This window comes from Piliocolobus tephrosceles, chromosome 7 (genome assembly GCF_002776525.5).
Source record: "Piliocolobus tephrosceles isolate RC106 chromosome 7, ASM277652v3, whole genome shotgun sequence".
Taxonomy (NCBI): domain Eukaryota; kingdom Metazoa; phylum Chordata; class Mammalia; order Primates; family Cercopithecidae; genus Piliocolobus; species Piliocolobus tephrosceles.
The window spans coordinates 133,771,017-133,792,876 of record NC_045440.1 but is presented as its reverse complement, the minus strand read 5'-3'; the positions used below and the strand labels follow the sequence as shown (position 1 = coordinate 133,792,876).

The 21,860-nt window shown below is 39.1% G+C and overlaps 1 protein-coding gene across 3 annotated transcripts in view; it reads left to right on the top strand.

Annotated features, from left to right (window-relative positions):
* Positions 1–21,860, top strand: part of ASAP1 (ArfGAP with SH3 domain, ankyrin repeat and PH domain 1) — a 314,103-nt gene that overhangs the window by 166,207 nt on the left and 126,036 nt on the right. For all 3 annotated transcript variants that reach the window (XM_023223822.2, XM_023223807.2, XM_023223814.2), the window contains exons 4-7: positions 2,983–3,057; positions 3,920–3,969; positions 10,292–10,421; positions 11,867–11,952. In XM_023223822.2, coding sequence (XP_023079590.1) covers positions 2,983–3,057; positions 3,920–3,969; positions 10,292–10,421; positions 11,867–11,952 — 341 coding nt within the window. The remainder of the gene's footprint in view (positions 1–2,982; positions 3,058–3,919; positions 3,970–10,291; positions 10,422–11,866; positions 11,953–21,860) is intronic.

Here is a 21,860-nt window from a genome sequence, read left to right as displayed (position 1 = left end):
TCTGCAGCTGGGTAGCATCTCCATCTCCATCTCCTTCTCCTTTGTAGATTCCTCTTTGTAGCATCTTAAAATCAAGGAGACTGAGGCCACTGCCGCAGAGCAGTGAAACAAACAAACAAACAAAATATATATATATATATTTATTTATTTCCCGGCTATAGATTGCACTTCCTAAATATCTTTTTAATGGAATCTAGACATTAAGGATATAGCTGTGAACAGAAAGGTCAAGGTCCCTGTCCTCATCGAGGTTATGTACTAGTGAGGGAGACAGAATACACAAGCTGGAGGCATCTCATTACCTAACCTCAAATTATACTTCTAAGCTATAATAATCAAACCAGCATGATGCTGGCATAAAAGCAGATGCATAGGCCAGGCACGGTGGCTCACGCCTGTAATCCCAGCACTTTGGGAGGCCGAGGCAGGCGGATCACAAGGTCAGCAGTTTGAGACCAGCATGACTAATATGGTGAAACCCCATCTCTACTAAAAATACAAAAATTGGCCAGATGTAGTGTTGCATGCCTATGATCCCAGCTACTCAGGAGACTGAGGCAGGAGAATGGCGTGAACCTAAGAGGCAGAGATTGCAGTGAGCAGAGATCATGCCACTGCACTCCAGCCTGGTCGGCAGAGTGATACTCCGTCTCAAAAACTAAAACTAAAAATAAATACATAAATCAGTGGAACCAAATAGAGACAAATTCACATACTCACAGTCATCTTATTTTTGACAAAGGCACCAAGAACATGCATTGGGGAAAGAATATCCTCTTCAATAAATGGTGCTGGGAAAATTGTATATCCATATGTAGAAGAATAAAACTAGACCCTGTCACCGTATACAAAAATCAAATCCAAATGAATTAAAGACTTAAATCTAAGACCTGAAACTGTGAACCTACCAGAAGAAAACTTTGGGGGAAACTCCTCAGCACATTGCTCTCAGCAAAGATGTCTTGAGAAAGACCTCAAAAGCACAGACAACCAAAGGAAAAATGAGCAAACACAAATGGGATCATATGAAGTTAAAAAGCTTCTGCACCACAAAGGAAACAATCAACCAAGTAAAGAGACAACCCACAGAATAGGAGTAAGTATTTGCAAATTACCCATCTGACAAGGGATTAATAGCCAGAATATATAACGATCTCAACTCATAGGAAAAAAATCCAGTTTTAAAATGGTCAAAAGATCTGAAAAGGTATTTCTCAAAAGAAGACCTACAAATGGCCCAAAGGTTTATTAAAAAATGCTCAACATCACTAATCATCAGAGGAATGCGAGTCAAAACTTCAGTGAAATGTCATCTCATGCCAGTTACAATGGTTTTCATAAAAAGAACAGTAATGGATGCTAGCAAGGATGCGGAGAAAGGGGAACCCTCATATGCTGTTGGTGGTAATGTGAATTAGTACAACCACTATGGAAAATGGTATAGAGTCTCCTCAGAAAACTAAAAAGAGAACTACCAGAAGATCCAGGAATCCCACTGCTGGGTATATATCCAAAAGAAAAGAAATCACTGTATCAATAAGGTAACTCGTACTCCCATGTTCATCGGAGCACCATTCACAGTAGCCAAGATGTGGAGTCAACCTAAGTGTCCATCAACAGTTGAGTAGATAAAGAAAATACAGTATATACACACAATGGAATATTCAGCCATAAAAAAAAGAAAGAACAAAATCATGTCACTTGCCACAAAATGGATCCAACATTATGTTAGGTGAAATAAGCCAAGTACAGAAAGACAATTATTGCATGTTCTGTCTCATGTGGGAGCTAAAAAAGAAAATTGATCTCACAGAGATAGAGAATAGAATGATGATTGCCAGAGGCTGGGAAGGATAGTAGGGTGGAAGGAATAAAAAGGGATTGGTTATTAGGTACAAAAATACAGTTAGATAGAAGTAACACAATCTGGTGTTAGGTAGCACAGCAGCGTGACTGTAGTTAATGATTTTTATTATATATTTCAAAATAACTAGAGTGGAATTGAAATGTTCTAGCACAAAGAAATGATCAATGCTTGAGGTGATGGAAACCCCGATTACCCTGATTCAATCATTATACATTGTACCCTTGTATCAAATTTCACATGTACTTCATAAATACAACTATTATGTATCCATAAAAACTAAAAATTAAAAGATAAGTCTGAGCAAAGAAAACTCCAAACACAGCAATTTCAGATAATGATACATGGTATAAAAAAATGTGAAAAGGAAATGGAAAAAACCCCTCCTTACTCTAACAGAAGCAGTTGAAGAAAATTCATTGTAAGAGCTACAATTTTGGCAGAGGTGTTAATGGAAGTGCTATAGTGATTTGAGGAATTATTTATACACATATACGTGTACTGTAACATAGTGTTTAAGCAAGCTCTGGAGCTACACCTCCTAAATTCATTTTTTTGTTTTTTTTTTTTTTTGGAGACAGTCTCTCTCACTCAGGCTGGAATGCAGTGGCGTGATCTCGGTTCACTGCAACCTCCGCCTCCCAAGTTTAAATGATTCTCCTGCCTCAGCCTCCCAAGTAGCTGGAACTACAGTTGCACACCACCACACCTGGCTAATTTTCGTGTTTTTAGCAGAGACAGTGTCTCCCCATGTTGGCCGGGCTGATCTCGAACTCCTTACCTCAAGTGATCTGCCTGCCTCAGCCTCCCAAAGTGCTGGGGTTACAGGCATGAGCCACCATGCCCAGCCTACACTGCCTAAATTCAAATCTTAGCCCCTCACTCACATGCTTTATGGTTCTGCACAAATGACTCCATCTCTGTTCCTTCACCTGCAAAGTGGTGATAATTATGTCACCTAACCTACAGAGGTGTCATGCAGGTTCAATGAAATAATGCATGGAAAGCCCTTCAACAGAAACTGGTGTGTGAAAAATGCTCAGTCAATAGTAGCTGGTTTTATTGTTCATGTGGACTTTATTTTTTAACCATCTCCCATCTTCCCTTTGCTTTTTCAGCTCCAGGGGCTGAGCCACAATGTGATCTTCACCTTGGATTCGTTATTAAAAGGAGACCTAAAGGGAGTCAAAGGAGTAAGTGTTCAGAAATTTGTTCATAAATTTGTTCATTAAATCTGTTCATAAATTTTCACTTTAACTTGAAAGGATTGATTATTTTTTTTCCTCTTTTAAGATCATAGTAGTACTTGTATTTGAAAGAGTCTTTGAACATTTTCAGCATTAAAAATACTCTTGGAAAATGATCATTGGAAAAAATGTGCCACTTCACATAATGGTATTGACAGAGGAATGAGATTAGGCACTTTCAAGAAGATTGGGAAGGTTCTCCATGGGTGGGAGAGAGAAGTTAAGCCCGAGTCTTGGTTCCCACAGTGTGACCACTGGGGACCCAGCCTCTCTGAACCTCAGGCTCCTGCTCCATCAGCATGACCAGGGCGCTCACCCTTCTTTCCTCTCTCATGCTTCTTGTGTATATAATACATGGTGTGAGTTGGCCAGGCACAGTGGTCATGCCTATAATCCAAGCACTTTGGGAGACCATGGCAGGCAGATCGCTTGAGCCCAGGAGTTCAAGACCAGCCTGGGCAACATAATGAGACCCCCATCTCTACAAAACAAAGTACAAAAATTAGCCAGGGATGGTGTTGAGTGCCTGTAGTTCTAGCTACTCAGGAAGCTGAGGTGGGAAGATAGATTGAGCCTAGGAGTTCAAGGCTGCATTGAGCTGTGATTGTGCCACTGCACTCCATTCTAGGCAACAGAGTGAGACCCTGTCAAAAAATAAATAAACAAATAAAATGGTGTAATGTGCATGAAAGTGAAGCTCCCAGTGTCCTATAAAGGAAGCAATTCTTGCTGAGATGTTATTTCAAAACTATTTATTCATTTTCAGCCAAAGTCGATGCAATTTTAATTTCATTTTCTCTGTTCTAAGGATCTCAAGAAGCCATTTGACAAAGCCTGGAAAGATTATGAGACAAAGTTGTAAGTGGTTTTTTGTTTAGTTTTTGTTTGTTTTTTAATATTGTTGTGAATTTTGAACAAAAAAAAAAAAAAAACTGGAGAAAGGACAGACCTCTTAACTAATAATTTCTCAACAAAAACTTGTTTAGTGTATCCTCTGGTATATCCTTATTAGAGCTAAGAGGTTGGGTACACTGACCTAAAGTGGTTGCATCTCCTGTGCTATTTGTCTGAAGGGAGAGGTACTTTTACTATCAGTTGTTTTGGCATTTACAGCTGCTGATACAATCAAGTTATAGGCCTGTGGTTCTCATTATAGATAGCATGTAATTATGGACCATTTATGTTTCTGTATAGTGTAACAATTAGGAAATAATAAAAGTAACAGCTAATACTGTGACATCTTGGTGCCTGCCAGGACCTGCACTAAGTGTTTTTTGCATGTATGACCTCTTCACAGGAAACTGTCTGTACAACTTGACTCTCTGTTTATATACATCAGGGAACCTGAAGCCTAAAGAGGCTAAGGGGCTCGTGAAAGGCTAGAAAGCTAGTTACGTGTCCATCTGGCATTCACTCCAGGTCTGTCAGACCACAGAGCCTCAGCATAGCATGGGCACTGAGGTCAGACCACCAACCTCGTGGAGTTCTTGTTAGGGATAAGGGCACTAAGCACTTTGCAAGGTGCTCGGACCATCTTGATAGTGTGTGTAATTGTACCACGTTCTTTTATTATTATTACTATTATTACTCTGAGACATTTGTAACACCAAGCAGGAGGGTGGGGTGGGAGGAGATATGTATTTTTAAAGCTTTTAATAAAAGTCTTGGACAACTAAAATATAAGAGAATAAAACATTTCTGTAGGCAGCAATAGCAGCAGGATAAAAACAAGCAAAAGAAAAGCAAATTCACGATTAATTATGTTTTTCCCAAACTACTTTTGTAATTATGTAAAAAGTGCATTGTTAGGGACTTGCTGTCTTAGGAATATATCCGCACATTGATAGTTCTAAATGCAGCAGAGAACAAAAAGGTTATTAAAATGGTCAACTGATAAATGAGTGCTGTGGGCTATGAATCTTTCTGTATGAAAAGTGGGTCATGAGTACTCAACTTGTAAGCTAAGTACTGCCCCTGCCCAGAGGCAGTGGTGCTTAAACTTGGAATCGAATAGAATTAAGTACTTAGAACATGGGAGGACAGAGAGGGAAGAAAAAACCTTGTTCTATACTTGTAGAATATGTCTTCTTTGTAGGACATAGGAACAACAAAACATGATGTAACACGTACTTTTGTCAACTAAAGTACTACCAATATTAGTTAGTACAACTGTATTTATATTGTTTAAATCTCTGTTGGCTAAAGACCTACAAGTATCTGGTGCTTAGTATTATAAATGACTTAGAATATGAAGCATTCTGAGATGGTACAGGTGCTCTTCCTTGTACTTCTCACTCAACATATGAACTTGTCTGGCTTTTCTTTTTTTTTAATTTTTCTTTTTTCTTTTCTTTTTTTTTTCTTTTTTTTGAGGCGGAGTTTCACTTTTGTTGCCCAGGGTGGAGTTCAATGGTGTGATCTCAGCTCACTGCAGCCTCTGCCTCCTGGGTTCAAATGATTCTCCTGCCTCAGCCTCCCAAGTAAGTGGGATTACAGGAGCCCGCCACCAACACCCAGCTAATTTTTTGTATTTTTAGTAGAGACAAGGTTTCGCCATGTTGGCCAGGCTGATCTTGAACTCCTGGCCTCAGGTGATCCACCCACCTCGGCCAAAGTGCTGGGATTACAGACGTGAGCCACTGTGCCCGGCCTGGCTGTTCATTTTTCTGTGTTGTCCTCTACAATCTAAATTTGGTGAAGACCACAACCACTTTATTCTTATATATGGTGTTAATCTACCAGTGCCTGATGACTCATAGTATATGTCCTATTTCATTGAAGAAATAAAAGAACTATTCAGACCTGGAAATGTATAATAGGAATAGCAAGTTGAGTGGGTCCCGAATTTAAGACCTTATGAAGGCAGGTTTTATTTGTTTGCTTAGTAAATCCCTGTCAACAATTTTCCTAAGATAGACTTCTTTGTCACTGAAGTATAGTATAGTGGTGCAGGAAAGAAAGAAAACAAGCATTTGTCTCTTTGATGTACTGGGACTCATGCGGTTATAAGTTACAGAAAACAAAATAACTCCACACAAAAAAGTTCATTTTTTAGTTTTGGTAATGGAGAAGGCTGGACGTTTTCTGTGGTCTTCCATTTAGAACTCTGGACGCAGTGAAGTTTGCAATGATTTAGATCATAGACTGAGAAATCATTACCAGTTTTGTGACCTTCAGCCAAAATACTTAATTTTGATGATCCTTACTTGTAAAATAATATAAAAAATTACCTACTTCTCAGGGTTGTTGTGAGGACAAGATAAGGTAGTGTGTTGAAGCAGTTGTCACAGTGTTTAGCATAGGAAAGTCACACAATAAATAGTTTCTACTGAGTTTTGTAAGAATCAAATTTCATTTGGTCAAAATGATAAATGTACATAAACTAAAACATCAGATAGTGCTTTTACTAGTTAAGACTTACTCTGACAGCATATAATGGAAACCCCAAATAACAGTGGCTTCAACATTGTTAAAGTTTATCATAGAACAGAGCATTCTAGGATGGACCAGGTACCCTTTGTAGCAAATTCTCACTTACCTGTATTGTCCTCTACAATCTAAACTCAGTGATTTTATGTCATACCTAATGGTACAGGGTTCTTTACAAATCATGACAGGGAAAATATTAAGTTGGCAACAAATGTGCTTCTAATGGAAACACAGAGGCCCTCTGCCTGCCCCTCTTGATCCTGTTAGTCCCTTCCCTTTTTCCAACTCTTTTACCTGCTTCCTGACTTTCTACACCTTCCTCAGCATTCTCTTGCTCTTTCTAGCTTTAGCTGTGATGTATTGCTCTGGTAGACGAGGATTACATTCCCTTGCACAGACACCCCATCACTTTTGTACCCTGTTCATCCGTTATGGTTAATAGAACAACTTTTTATTAAACTAGTTTCAGTGTTTACATTTTTATAGGTATTATAAGCATTCATTGCTAATCTGAATGTTAGAATAGGATTGAATTTCTGTTCTTAGAGTACGGTTGTTTGCTTTTTCTTGATGACATAATTGCCTTCTTTCTTCATTTGCATAGTTCTATGTGAATTTTCTGTGAATTTTTATCTGTTCAGCAGATGTCAGACACCTGTCAATATTTGTTTATGAAGTACATTACTTATTTTATTATAATGATTATATATCTATTAGTATTAAATTGTGTCCGTTTCTTTTTTTCGTTCCTGGAGACATCCCTTTCCAGAGCTCTTTAGATAAGCTGTTACAACTGCCATCCTGGGATAGCGTTTGACTCTTCAGTTTTAAATCTACTTCCTCTTGACTAGTATAGTTCCATATTTTGGTGGCCCATTACCTCCAGTAGTTTTCAGAGAACAGCTGTAAAGGAGGCAAAGATTTGAGGTTTTGTATTTCCAAAATTATTTTCATTCTGCCACCGCAAAAAGTGAGAGTTTGGCCAAATATAAAACACTGATATTATAATAATTTTCAGGCACGGTGGCTCAAAATCGCTTGAGGTCAAAAGTTTGAGACCAGCCTGGCCAACGTGGCAAAACCTTGTCTCTACTAAAAAATGCAAAAATTAGCTGGGCGTGGTGGGGGGGTGCGTGTAGTCCCAGCTGCTCAGGAGGCTGAGGCAGGAGAATTGTTGAACCAGGAGGTGGAGGTTGTAGTGAGCAGAGATCGGACCACTGCACTCCAGCCTGGGCAACAGAGTGAGACTGTCTCAAAAATAATAATAATAATTTTATATCAAAATGTTGAAGGCATTTTTCCATTGTTTTCTATTTTCCAGTGTTGCTAATAAAAAAAAAAAATCTAATATCTTTCTGATTCCCGTTTACTTGTATGTGAAATGTGGTTGTTGTTTGTTTCATTTATTTTTGGTTAGAGAATATAAGGTCTTGTCTCTATAAAAGGTTTTATGAAGAGTCTTCAAGTACCATGGTATGTGCATTGTTTGCAATTTTTCTGTTTACAAGTTTTAGTTCATCACTCCTGGAAACTTCTTGTAATTCCTCCTGTTTTTTCTTTTTTTTCCCTCTTTCTGGAATTTTCATTATGTAATATTTGACTTCCTAGACTGTTCTTACAATTTTCCTCTTTTTTCTGTTCTATTCATAGTATATTTTAGGTTATTTTTTCAGTGTTTTTCCCCACTGTTTCAGTTAGCTTTTTTATTTTGGCTGTCATTTTAAATTTCTAACAGCTCTTTTGCTCAATTGGGGTTTGTTGTTGTTGTTGTTGTTGTTTTGTTTTTTTTTTTTTTTTTTGCCTTTTTGTAGTTTCTGTTTCTTGTTTCGTAGATGCAATATTTTAGCTGAAGAGTTAATGACATTTTTCTTTTATCTGCTCCCTTATTGCCTCTGGTTCCTTCCCAACCCTCCCCCTTTTGTTATTAATACTTTGCTCACTCTCACTTTCATTTTGGGGACTTATAATCTTTGGATGCATTCATATTTCAGAGCAAGGTACCCAAAGACTAAAAGCTCATATGCATCATTAGAGATCTGCTTTCTGCAAGAAAGCAGAAAGCCTTCTTTTTAGGTTTCGAGTTGTAGGATGTGAAGGCAGCTCTTTTATAGGGGTTTTCCAGATGTCAGTGTCTGAGGTTTGTCTCAGAGCCTTGCAGTTCTTTCAGGCTCCTGTTAGTAATCACATATGGTGGCATTTTGGAAGCTATGTAAGTGAGGGAGACAGAGAACCCTATAGTTTGAGGTGCTCTCCTTCTCTCTTCAGCCTTGCTCTTCCAAATATTTATTGAATTCTGTCATCCTTTTTTGTCTTCAATTCTCTTGTCTTTGGGAGATTATCTGTTCTTATGCCTTTACTCTCATTTTAGTGGGATCACTGGAGGAAGAAGAAATGAAAGACATGTATGTTTAAGTCACCATGGTAAATTGAAACGCTTATTATTAAGTTATACCTGTCCCTCCATATTTCTTCTCTTCCTACCCACATCAGTGGAGAAAGAGCTGAGATTTATTCTCTTTCTGTTAAAATCTCTGTTATTCCTCTTTGACTGCCACGGTGGCATGATTAAAGAGTTTCTTAAATATAATAGCATTAGGGTATTAGAGTCAATCCCAACTGGGTTTATAAGTAGATTTTCCATTGGGTTGATCGGTGGATTTTCCACTGTGTCTGTGTATAGGTAAGGATGTTGACATTCTTCAGGGTTGGTTTCCCCTACCACCACAACTTAAAGAAGAGTTGAAGGTCAAATCAGTTAGTCTTTGCATTCACAACTAGAAATTACCGGTTGTTTCTGAAATTAGAAGTCCATTTTCAGGTTAATGGATTTTTGGAAAGCAGGCTATAATCATTGATATTACCAGATTATCATCGATCAGAGCTGAGCACTAGCATCAGCTACTATAGGTTTAATGTGGGCCTTTCTTCTTTATCACCTGGTTGCCCCTGGCCACCCCCCCACACACAGAAGAACATTTTCATAGGATTCCAAATTATATGTTAGGATTTCTTCTGAATTATGTACAGCCCAGTGACAAGTGGTTGACTGATTAAAATGTGTTCTTGGAATGTGGAAATAGCTCAAATTTAGAGGAATATTGGGAATTACCTTTGACTAAATTTTGTGCATACCCACAAAGACCCATTATATACTTTAATTATTTCAAATAATTGAAGTCTTACAAGCTATCGATATTCAAGGAAAGCCTCATGCCTCCAACTTTCTGATTCTTTTTTGTTATAAAGTGCTTTACCCAATAGTAGGTAGACTATCAGAATTTCTTTGTGCCTACCAAAATGTAAGAGAATGTGTATGAATCTGTCATGTGTAAGATCAAAGGAAAAATGTAAGGGGTTTCCCATATGAAAATCCATACAGTGTGTGTGTTCTCTTTGAATGTAGGCTTTTACTTCTGATTGATTCTACCAACTTAAGAATTCTTGCCTCTTAACTTTGGGAATTAATAATCAGTGGCTTGTGTTAACGGAAAGACATGAGTGTGGTTTGTTTTGAGTAGACTTCCTTCTTGAGCAGAAGATACAGAGAGTTGCCATATGCTCCCTCCCCCAACACATGCACAGCCTCCCCCATTATCACTGACCCCCACCAGAGTGGTACAGTTGATACAGCTGATGAACCTACATAGACACATCGTCACCCCAAATCCATAGTTTGTATTAGGGTCTGCTGTTGGTGTTGTACATGAGTGTTTTGTTTTGTTTTTAATGATGACATTGGCTTTAATTACAGTACAAAAATTGAGAAAGAGAAAAGAGAGCACGCAAAACAACATGGGATGATCCGCACAGAGATAACAGGAGCCGAGATTGCGGAAGAAATGGAGAAGGAAAGGCGCCTCTTTCAGCTCCAAATGTGTGAAGTAAGAATGGACTTTTCCATCATTTGCCTAGAATTATAACAACTGTAATCTTTTCCTGCTAGTCAGCAGTCTTTATGCTTAAAGGCAGACTGTATTTGATTACTAGAGAGGAAACTGTTTCTTAAGGATTCTAATCTCCATTTTTCTCCAAGCGTTTTGGGAACCTGCCATTGCACTGTTGTCTCATATTTTGAGCCTTGGCCCTATGGGGCTGTTTTAAGCCAAAACAGGATTCTTTGGTGAGAACCTTAATGTTGCTTGTGAGTGGTTGTGGGAGGAAAACATTGGTGAGAGGTAACACTGGTGAATATTAAGTTTTATTGGTATATGTTTAGAGCATGTTTTTTTAACCATATGTCCAGTTTGAATGAAAACTCAAATGAAGTTGCCATTAAGAAAGTTGATTTCACGAAAAAATGCAACAGAAAGCATGCTGCCTTAAACTTAGAGCATTGGTTCTCAAACTGAATTCCAGTTGAATATGAACACTTCTTGACCTAAACCAACCTTTTCTGACAGTGCTGTTGAGCAAGAGTTTCTTCTGCAGTTTTCAGAAAATATTAAAGTGGAGAATTGTGTCAAATTTTTTTCCTCCCCTAGATTTTTTTTCTCCTTTCCTTTTCCTTCCTTCCTCTTTCTTCCCTCCTTCTCTTTCCCCTTTCCCTTTCACCTTTTCCTTTTCCCGTTCCCCCTTCCCTTCCTTCCTTCCTTCCTCCTTCCTTCCTTCCTTCCTTCCTTCCTTCCTTCTCTTTCTCTCTCTCTCTGTCTCTTTCTCACGTCTCTCTCTCTCTGTCTCTTTCTCACCTCTCTCTCTCTGTCTCTTTCTCTCTCTCTCTTTCTTTTTTCTGTTTCATAACCCATTGGCTCCTTGACTTTGTGTGCTCATGAACCTTTTCACACAATAAAACAAGTAAGCAAGCAGCAAACAGTGTCAATAGAAAATCTTGACCAGTACACAGTACAAGTACGCTACTGTGTTTAGTTACCTGAATAAATTAGTGGGTTATTCTTATTTTTATTCTTTCATTTTTGAGTAGTAAAAATTTTTTCTGATTCACCTCTTTTTCCTAAAATTTCAATATCCTATGATATATTCTTTGATGAGAATGCTATTCTACTTACTTTCTGCAAAAAACAATCTTTCAGGTTTTTGACCACATAAACTGTATGTTTGAGATCCACTGCACCAAGGGGAAATAACAATTCTAGAATGTTTTGCTGTGTTTTATTTCTGCTTGTTGAGTAAACTAATCATAAAAGAATTTATAAAATGCTAACACTCTAGTCAGTTTGTTTTGTACACTTTGTGACTGTGCGACATCAGCATTCGCTAAACTGTCTAAAGGACACCAAGCTTGGTAACTTGTGCAGATTCAGGGGTGATGTTCAGCCACCTGAACCCATGGCTGAAGTAATCAACATAAAATCCTGTTTTATTTTCACAGTATCTCATTAAAGTTAATGAAATCAAGACCAAAAAAGGTGTGGATCTGCTGCAGAATCTTATAAAATATTACCATGCACAGTGCAAGTGAGTAGAATATTGCAAGCCCCCTGTACTTCATTATTTATCTTAATCCTTTTCATATCTTTTCTTCATCTCATGACTAAATAAAGTGATATAATGACCTTTTTCAGCTAAATGGATAAGAAATAGTGTCTTCCATCTTCAGTGTTTTATACAAATCAGTAGCTCAAATTAGGGCTTAGAAATACTGTCTTCCTTAGAAGAAGACAAATACTTACAAATACTTCTTCCTATATTTGATTGCCTGTGGAGCTCTTATTACAGATGCATGATCCCCTGCCACTAAAGAGTCGTTTCTGATGAACCCCTTCCCTGACTCTCTTACTTGGCATTTTGCCTTTTTTTTTTTTTTTCATTTGAGGCGGAGTCTCACTCTGTTGCCAGGCTGGAGTGCAGTGGTGCAGTCTCGGCTCACTCTAATCTCTGCCTCCCACATTCAAGCAATTCTTCTGCCTCAGCCTCCCCAGTAGCTAGGATGACAGGTGCATGCCACCACACCTAGCTAATTTTTTTTTTGTATTGTTAGTAAAGATGGAGTCTCACCATGTTGGCCAGAATGGCCTTGATCTCCTGACCTCATGATCCGCCCACCTTGGCCTATTATTGTACCATTTGCACCATGTATTTCCACCGGGAGTCTTCAGTTTTGTTTTGTTTCATCTAAATTAAATGAATTTAAATAGCTTGGGCATTAAGAATACTTTGCATTTATACGTGGATTCCTATATAATTGGTGTTATATTTTGAAAGATACCCATTGTTCTACACTGGCACCGTTTTTGTTTGCCTATATTGCAGGGCTATCTTTTTATTATGTTTGTGATTCTGTGGTGCCACATTTGCTTGTTTACTTATTGGGTTAACTTTCATGGGTTTTCTGGTAGAGTCTGTGTGTGAAAATGTGCCAGTTACACACACAGACTCTACCAGAAAAGTAAAGTCTGTATTCATTGATGAAAGTTATACAGAAAATAATGCAAGGACCTTCCAGAAGTGGAATGGACAGCTCCCATAAGCATAATAATGTAAAGGTCATTTGGACTAGATAAAACACTCTCAAAAAAGTTAAATTCTTAATTTCCTTTGATCTTTCTTAGTCTTTTCAATAGTTATATTTAGAGAGATATCTGTATTCATCTAAAACATTTAAGGAGGTCAGCATTAATATTATGGCAGAAGCACAAAGCTTGGGTTAGACAAATTAGATGAGTCCACATTTTGGCTCTGCAGCTAGGTAACTGTATTCTTATAATCAGGTACTTCACTAAACCTCGGTATACTCACTTGTCAAGTTGGGTTACGATTCTGTAGCAACCACCTTAGGGTTTTTGTAAGGCTATAAAAAGTAAAAAAGAGAATGTATATGGAATGCTTAGCCCAGTGCCTGCAGCCTTGTATGTATTGACAGCTGTGATGATTCTAAGTGGCATTTAAAATTACTTATTTATATATTATATTGTCTAGGATATTTCTCTTGAGGAAAACCTTTTTGATGAGCAAATTGTTGTTTACATAAATTTGATGATGTTAACTTTTTTTTCAAAGTACATTCTACCTTACATAAATGTGTTTCAAAAATAAAAATAACATATTGAAGTAGAAACAGTTTTCACCTTCTTAAGTTTATTTACTGAAGACCTGGACTAACTTACTTTTGGCTTTGTAGTGTGGTTGGGCAGTTATGAAATTTTGGCCTGTGTTGTAACGGTCCCTGATTTTAGTATTGGGTGGAATTTTTTATCTTTCATCATATTTAGTTTTCCTGGAAACATTTAATTCCTTTGAAAGTTTTAAAGAAATAGGTGAATCTCTCAGTCTCCTGAATTCTGCAACACTTTGGCAGCAAAACTGATTTCACCTGACTTTAGATGTCTATTTTCACGTTAAATTCTCTAAGTTTATAAAGAAGAGTTTGGCCTACACAAACAAGAGTTTTTCAAAATAGAAGACGCTTTGTAAAGTATACATATATTAGCCTTCACTAGTAATGGTGATTCTAACTTGTATTACTATTGCATTCCCCCTTTATTCTGTTATTCTTTGCTTTTTCCCTTTCCACAAATAGTTATTAGTCTTTTACCAAAGTTCAGGTACTGTGCCCAGTTCTGGGATAGAGATAAAGCAAGGCTTTTCCCCTCAGGAGTTAATTGTCCAGGTGTAGGAAGTAAGTCGGATCCATTATTAATCATCATGGGGCTGGACAGTGACAGGTACCGTGGAGCATCAAGAGGAAGAGAGACGGCTGGGTGTGGTGGCTCACGCCTGTAATCCCAACACTTTGGGAGGCTGAGGCAGGTGGATTATTAGATTACAGGAGTTCGACACGAGCCTGACCAACATGGCAACACCCTGTTTCTACTAAAAGTACAAAATTAGCCAGGTGTGGTTGTGCATACCTGTAATCCCAGCTACTTGGGAGACTGAGGCAGGAGAATCGTTTGAATCCAGAAGGTGGAGATTGCAGTGAGCCGAGATTGCGCCATTGCACTCCAGCCTGGGCAACAAGAGCAAAACTCCGTCTCAAAATTAAAGAAAAAACAGAAGAGAGACACCTGACCAGGAGGACTGAGGAGAAGGTACTAGCACCTTGAAGGAAGTGGTGGGACTTGTCATTGAACTTGGAGGATAGCTAGGATTTTGTTACCAGATTGCAATCTGGTAGAAGAATGTCCCCTAGGTCAGAGAGAGATCATCAGAAGAAAACCCTACACAGTAAAAACCTTGTAGGGAGAGAGATGTTCTAAGACATCAAGTAGTAGAACCATGTTTTAAGGTGATTCAACTAAAAGTTACTCCATGGTTGGACCCCAAGAACTCTTATCAGAGCAAGAAGCCAGAGTAGTTTCCTTTATTCTTTTCTACTTCAGTCAGTTCCTCAAAACTCTTAATAGGCATATTGTGTGGACCTGTTAAGCATTCTCTACTTAGGTGTTTTTTTGTTTTGTTTTGTTTTGTTTTGTTTTGTTTTGAAGATTTATTCTTCTCCGTACTTACTTCAGTTCCCAAAGTGATTTTCAGTACAAAGTCAGCTGATACTTCAACAGTGAATTTGCCCAGGTAATAATAGTCACGACACTTCAGTGTGGATGAAGCTACAAAAATGGAGAAGTAAATAAAAGGAGCAGAAAAGAAGGGCTTTTAACTGTTTCCAACCCATTTCAGCTCACTTACACTAATTACTGCTCAATTTCAGACATGAACATTGTCGGTAACATGCTGCTTTCCAAACAGACTATCCTCCAGTTCACCTGCTCCTTTTACCTCTTCACAAGTGTCATTATGACCTGCAGAGTTAACCAGAGTTAACAGCATTTATAAACATTGCTTTATTATCTGTCATTTTACAGGTAATAAGAATAACAGCTAACATTTACTGAGAGCTTATTTTCTAGGACAAATTATATAGGCCCTGCCTCTAAGTTCTTTACATGTGTTTTCTCATTTAATATATCCAACCCTCAAGAAATTGTAGCTCAGAAAGGATCAGTATATTGCTCAAAGTCACATTAATTCATTTAATAAATGCTTAGTAAAAGTGTCAAAGCAGACAAAGTAAGCACAGGAAACCAAAGAAAAATATAAATTGGACTTTAAAATTAAAAATTTGTTCGTGGAAGTATATTATCAAGAAAAGTAAAAGACAACCCAAAGAATAGGAGAAAGTATTTACAGAACATTTTTCTGATAAGAGTCTGATATCCAGAATATGTAAAGAACTCAACAATAGTCCAGGTGTGCTGGCTCACACCTATAATCCTAGCACTTTAGGAGGCCAAGGCAAGAGGATCACTTGAGCCCAGGAGTTCAAGACCAGCCTGGGCAACACAGGGAGACCCTGTCTACAAAAAAAAAATAAAAAATAACCCAGGTGTGGTAGCGCACGCCTGTATTCGCAGCTACTTGGGAGGCCAAGCTGGGAGGATCGCTTGAGCCCAGGAGATCAAGGCTACAGTGAGCCATAATGACGCCATTGCACTCCAGCCTAGGTGACAAAGCAAGATTCTGTATATTAAAAAAGTTATACACACACACACACAAATGGCCAGAAAAACACGTGAAAAGGTGCTCAACATCATTAGTCAATGATAATTACAAATCAAAACCTCAATGAAATAGCACTTCACACCCACTGGGATTGTTGTAATTAAAACAAAAAAAATCTTGGTGCGGATGTGGGAAGATTGCAACCTATGCATTGCCAATAGGAATGTAAATGGTGAACTTCTTTGGAAAACAGTTTCGGAATTTCTCAGAAAGTTAAACATAGAATTATTTAAATATGTGTACATGAATATTTATAACAACATTATTTACAATAGACAAAACACGGAAACACCCAAATATCCATCAGCTGATAAAAGGTTAAACAAAATGTGGTATATCAAAATGGAACATTGTTCAGCCACAATGCTGAATGTGAATGAAGTATTGATACATGTTACATATGGGTGAACATTTATTTATGTTATTTATTTTTTTTTTTGAGACGGAGTCTGGCTCTGTTGCCCAGGCTGGAGTGCAGTGGCCGGATCTCCGCTCACTGCAAGCTCCGCCTCCCGGGTTTACGCCATTCTCCTGCCTCAGCCTCCCGAGTAGCTGGGACTACAGGCGCCCACCACAGCGCCCGGCTAATTTTTTGTATTTTTAGTAGAGATGGGGTTTCACCGTGGTCTCGATCTCCTGACCTTGTGATCCACCCGCCTCGGCCTCCCAAAGTGCTGGGATTACAGGCGTGAGCCACTGCACCCGGCCTAGGTGAACATTTAAAACATTAATGCTAAATGAAAGAAGCCAGACACAAAAGATGGCATATGTTCACTAACCCAGCAGCTCTCTAAACCCCTTCATTTAGAGGGTTTTATAGAGGTTTTATTACATAGGCATGATGATTAAATCATTGACAGTTGGTTGGCCCAATCTCCAGCACCTCTGCCCTCCCCAGAGGTGGGAGGAGAGGTGGGGGCCGAAAGTTCTGAACCTAGTTGCATGGTTGAGACTAAAAAGAGACTAAATGAGACTAAAAAGAGATTCCATGAATTGTGTATTATAGTGAGGTGACAGTACAGAGTAAATACTAAGTTACATGTTAGCTGCCAGTACTGTTACTGTTGTTTATTTTCGAAGATCTTGTTATGTTACACTAATTTGTAGAGAAAGTGGCTAAGAGATAAATGAGACATCCTCGAGGTAATTTTCCCTTCTGTTTGGAAGATTTATGTGTTAAGTGTAGTGATAGGTAATCAGAACTCACACATGTGCTTCACCTTCCAGCTAACAACACTTTTATCTGTAGTAGCTCATCTGATGCTTCTTGAAACTAGAAAATGTCCACTTTGAAGATGAGCATGCTGTTGTTCAGACAGGGTGAATAACTGCCCAGGGTTATCATGTGTAGATAGTAAAGTTTAGAGCCAAAATATAAAATATGATACGGTTTTGACTCCTATGCCTTTTTTTTTTTTTTGGAGACAGAAGTCTTGCCACTCTGCCACCCAGGTGGCAGTACAGTGGCACTATCTCTGCTCACTGCAACCTCTGCCTCCTGGATTCAAGCCATCCTCCTGCCTCAGCCTCCCAAGTAACTAGGACTACAGGTGCACGCAGCCATTCCCAGCTAATTTTTTATTTTTTATTTATTTTTTAGTAGAGACAGAGTTCTACCGTGTTGCCCAGGCTGGTCTCGAACTCCTGAGCTCAGGCAGTCCTCCCCCTTCCACCTCCCAAAGTGTTAGGATTACAGGCATGAGCCACCACACCTGGCCTTTTTTTTTTTTCTTTCTTTTTGAGTCAGAGTTTCACTCTGTCACCCAGGCTGGAGTGCCGTGGTACAATCATAGCTCACTGCAGCCTCAACCTCCTGGGTTCAAGTGATCCACCCACCTCAGTCTCCCAAGTAGCTCCAAGTAGCTGGGACTACTGGCATGTACCACCACACCCGACTAATTTTTGTATTTTTTGTAGAGACAGGGCTTCACCATGTTGCCCAGGCTGATCTCAAACTCCTGGGCTCAAGCAATCCTGCCTCAGCCTCCCAAAGTGCTGGTATTACAGGCATGAACCACGTGTGCAGTAGCCCTTGCATGTGCACTGAACTAGGACCAGCTAAAACAGAAGAGAGAAAGGAGAAACAGAGAAACCACCAGCCCTCTGTGAAATGTTTTGGCAGGTCGTGGTGGCTCTCTGTCTACCCTGTCCACAGCTGGAACCATGACCCTCAAGGAGAAGAGAATGAAGCTCAGAGGGACAATGCAGATGACAGCAGGTCATCCTTTGCTTTTTATGTTGTCACTAATACATTGCTAATGACTGCCATGGTTATTTTATTCTTCTCCTACAACTCGTCCTCCTTTCCTGCTCCTATTTCTTACCAAAACTAGAACTTGGCCCTCCCTAATATGACTTTCTGCAAGGCGCTCGCCTCCAAATTGTTCATCCCAGACAAAATGTAGATTCTTTAATTTTGTATTACCTGAGTGATACATGATATCCTTAAGAAAAAAATTAGAAACTGAAGTTAAGGAAGAATTTTAAAAAGCCTATAATCTCCTCACTTAGATGATTGCTAGATTCACGTATCTGGTTTGTTTTGTTTATAAAAATGGGATTATGCCACAGATTAAAGCAATTATTACATTGATTTTTCTTTGTCTCTGGGTGTGTAACAGTCTGAATAATTGAAGCAGAAGGAAAGTAAATTTGTTTGGAGTCTTCAACCTTGTAGTTGGCAGAAATTTTTATTTTTATCAATGCCATTTCAAACTAAAACAGTTCCGTCTTTCTCCCTAAAATTTATAACATGTTCTTCAGTATTTCTTTTGTGCTATTCAGATATTTGCTTATTCTTTATCTAGAGTGGTGTTGTCCAGTAGAACTTTCTGCTATGGTGGGAATGTTCATATTCTCTACCATCTATATGGTACCCATTGGCCACATGTGGCTACTGAGCGCTTGAAATATGGCTTGTGAGACCTCAGGAACAGGATTTTTCATTTCATTTTTAATAACCACATGAGACTAGTGGCTACCATATTGGAAAACACAGATCTAGAGCATTCTCATTGAAACTCACCTTAAAAAAAAAATTGGGATGAGATTTAATTAGTGTTCTCTTATTTAAAAAAATGTTTGTTTCAATAGTTTCTGGAGTACAGGAGGCTTTTGGTTACATGATTAAGTTCTTTAGTGGTGATTTCTGGGATCTTGGTGTACCTGTCACCCAAGCAAAACTCACATTTTTTTAAGCATAATGATTAAATTCCCTTTATGTTGAAAGTGAAAATGAAATACCTTTTCAGAAATATCTACAAAGAATCTGTATCCCTCTGCAGAGGAAACAGTTCCTTATATGATAAAGTTATGCAGCTCCAGGGAAGAGAATGATTTCCTGAACACATGCTAACTGCTCCACCCTTTGCTGGGTGGTTTCACATGTCCTATCTGTATTATTTGCCCATTTACACATGAGCAAACTGAGGCCAAGAGAAGTTAAATGACTTGCCAGAACACAGATTCTTGGTTATAATCATCTTACCCCAAAGCCATTGCTTTTTCTGTTATAAAGAAGTCCTGACAGCATCCATCTTAAATTTAAGTGCTCTACCTTCAGAACTTTTCTCCAGAAATAATACTTAAGTGCAGTATCAGAGACTGAAACTGATTTTGCTATGATTAACTTTGTACCCATACTTTTAACTCATGGGCATATATCCCTTCCTTGATGTAGAAGATGCTGGTTTCAGGTTAACACTTATGGATGGCCTGGCCTGCTCTGTGCAGAACATTGCTAACCTCTCTAGGTCTGGCACTTAGGCCTGGGCACACGTATTCAACAAAGCCACTGCTTTGACTATCAGGTCTAGAGAATACTGCTTATGGGGTAGCAGCCGACATGAGTCTTGATAAAAGAGAGGTTAGCAGGCAGGTTGATACGGTTTGAATCCATGTCCCCATCCAAATCTCATCTTGAATTGTAATCTCCATAATCCTCACATGTCAAGGGCGGGACCAGGTGGAGTTAATTGAGTCATGGGGGCAGTTTCCCCATGCTGTTCTCTTGATAATGAGTGAGTCTCACAGGATCTGATGGCTTTTTAAGTGTCTGGCATTTCTCCTGCTGGCATTATTCTCTCTCCTGCCGCCCTGTGAAGAGGTGCCTTCTGCCATGGTTGTAAGTTTCCTGAGGCCTCCCTAGCCATGTGGAACTGTGAGTCAATTAAGCCTCTTTTCTTTATAAATTACCCAGTCTTGGGTATTTCTTCATAGCAACATGAGAATGTACTGCTACACAGGTATAGAGGGGAAGGGCATTCCAGGCAGAGGGAATGGCATATGCAAAGGCTGAAGTGGGGAAGGATGGATTGAAAAAGAGCAAGCAACTAGAAATAATGTAGCATGGCTAGACCTTGGAGTTTTTAAGGGAAAATGGTAGGAAATAAAACTGAGAAGTATTCAAGGGTCAGAACATAAACTTAAAATTCTATACTGAGAAGTTTAACTTGCATCGCTATAGGCAGTATCGAAAACCCAAATGCTAGAAAGTAAGGGTTTAGGCCAGATTTTAAAGGTGGCTCACACCTTTAATCTCTGCACTCCGGGAGACCAAGGAGGACAGATTACTTGAGTCCAGGAGTTCGAGACCAGCCCAAGCAATGTGGCAAAACCTCATCTTTACAAAAATAATAAATAGCCAGGCATGGTGGGGTGCACCTATAGTCCCAACTACTCAGGAGGCTGAGATGGGAGGATCACTTGAGCCCAGGAAGTCGAGGCTTCAGTGAACCACTGCACTCCAGTGTGGGTGACAGAGTGAGACCCTGCCGAGAGAGAGAGAGAGATGAGGCTTTATATGTGTTCATGTGTTTTTCAGTTAAATGGTTAACCAAAAGGCCATTTTTTCCTCTCATCGCTGTTGCTGAAAAACTTTCCAAAGGTAGTATTTTTCTTCCTTATTTCAATAAAGTTTTTGTGCCAAAGATGCCGACCTTAAAAAATGTTGGAACTTGTAGGATTTTAGTAATCACTCTGCAGGCCACTTCTAATAGTCTCTATTATTGCCACTGAATATACATATTAAGCTTAAAATATGGCTTTTAAGATATGCCTGACTCACACCTGTAATCCCAGCATTTTGGGAGGCCGAGGTGGGGGGATCACTTGAGGTCAGGAGTTCAAGACCAGCCCGATCAACTTGGTGAAACCCCATCTCTACTGAAAATACAAAAATTAGCCTGGTGTGGTAGCAGGTACCTGTAGTCCCACCTACCCAGGTGACAGAGGTTTCAGTGAACTGAGATCACACCACTGTACTCCAGCCTGGGCAACAAAGTGAGACTCCATCCCAAAAAAAAAAAAAAGATATGCCTTAAAATGTCTTGATATTGCTTCATTCAGTCTGCTTTGTGGGCCCACTGTGATAGGGAGATGAGACAGTCCTCGTCCTCAAGGTCCTCATTGTTTGTAGGGAGACAGCAAAACAGATAGTGTTTTGAGAAATAGTCTGCTGAGGGGGCATGGTTAGAGAAGCTTCCAATAGGGCAGATAAAATTCTAAACACGTTTCCTGAGGTATATTGTGTATTTCTCTAAACTGATGCCAGAGACTGGGTTCCTGAGTAGAAGTGTACCACCTGAGACAAGAAATCTTCACTTGCTGGTAAAGAGTTTGGATCAGAATCTGGCAGACCTGGATCTGAATTCCACCAGCTCTGCTGCTTACTGGCTGCAACTTGAACAAGTTTTATCCATACTCTGTACCTCAGTTTTACAAATGGAGATGAGATTCAAGTGCTTTAATCTGTTAGGGTTGTGTACATGAAATCACTTGTGTAAAGTGTTTAGTGCAGTGCTGGGTATGTGTTGAATGCTCCAGAGGTATTAATTCTTGTTTTTCAGGTGAAATCATGCAACCATGTG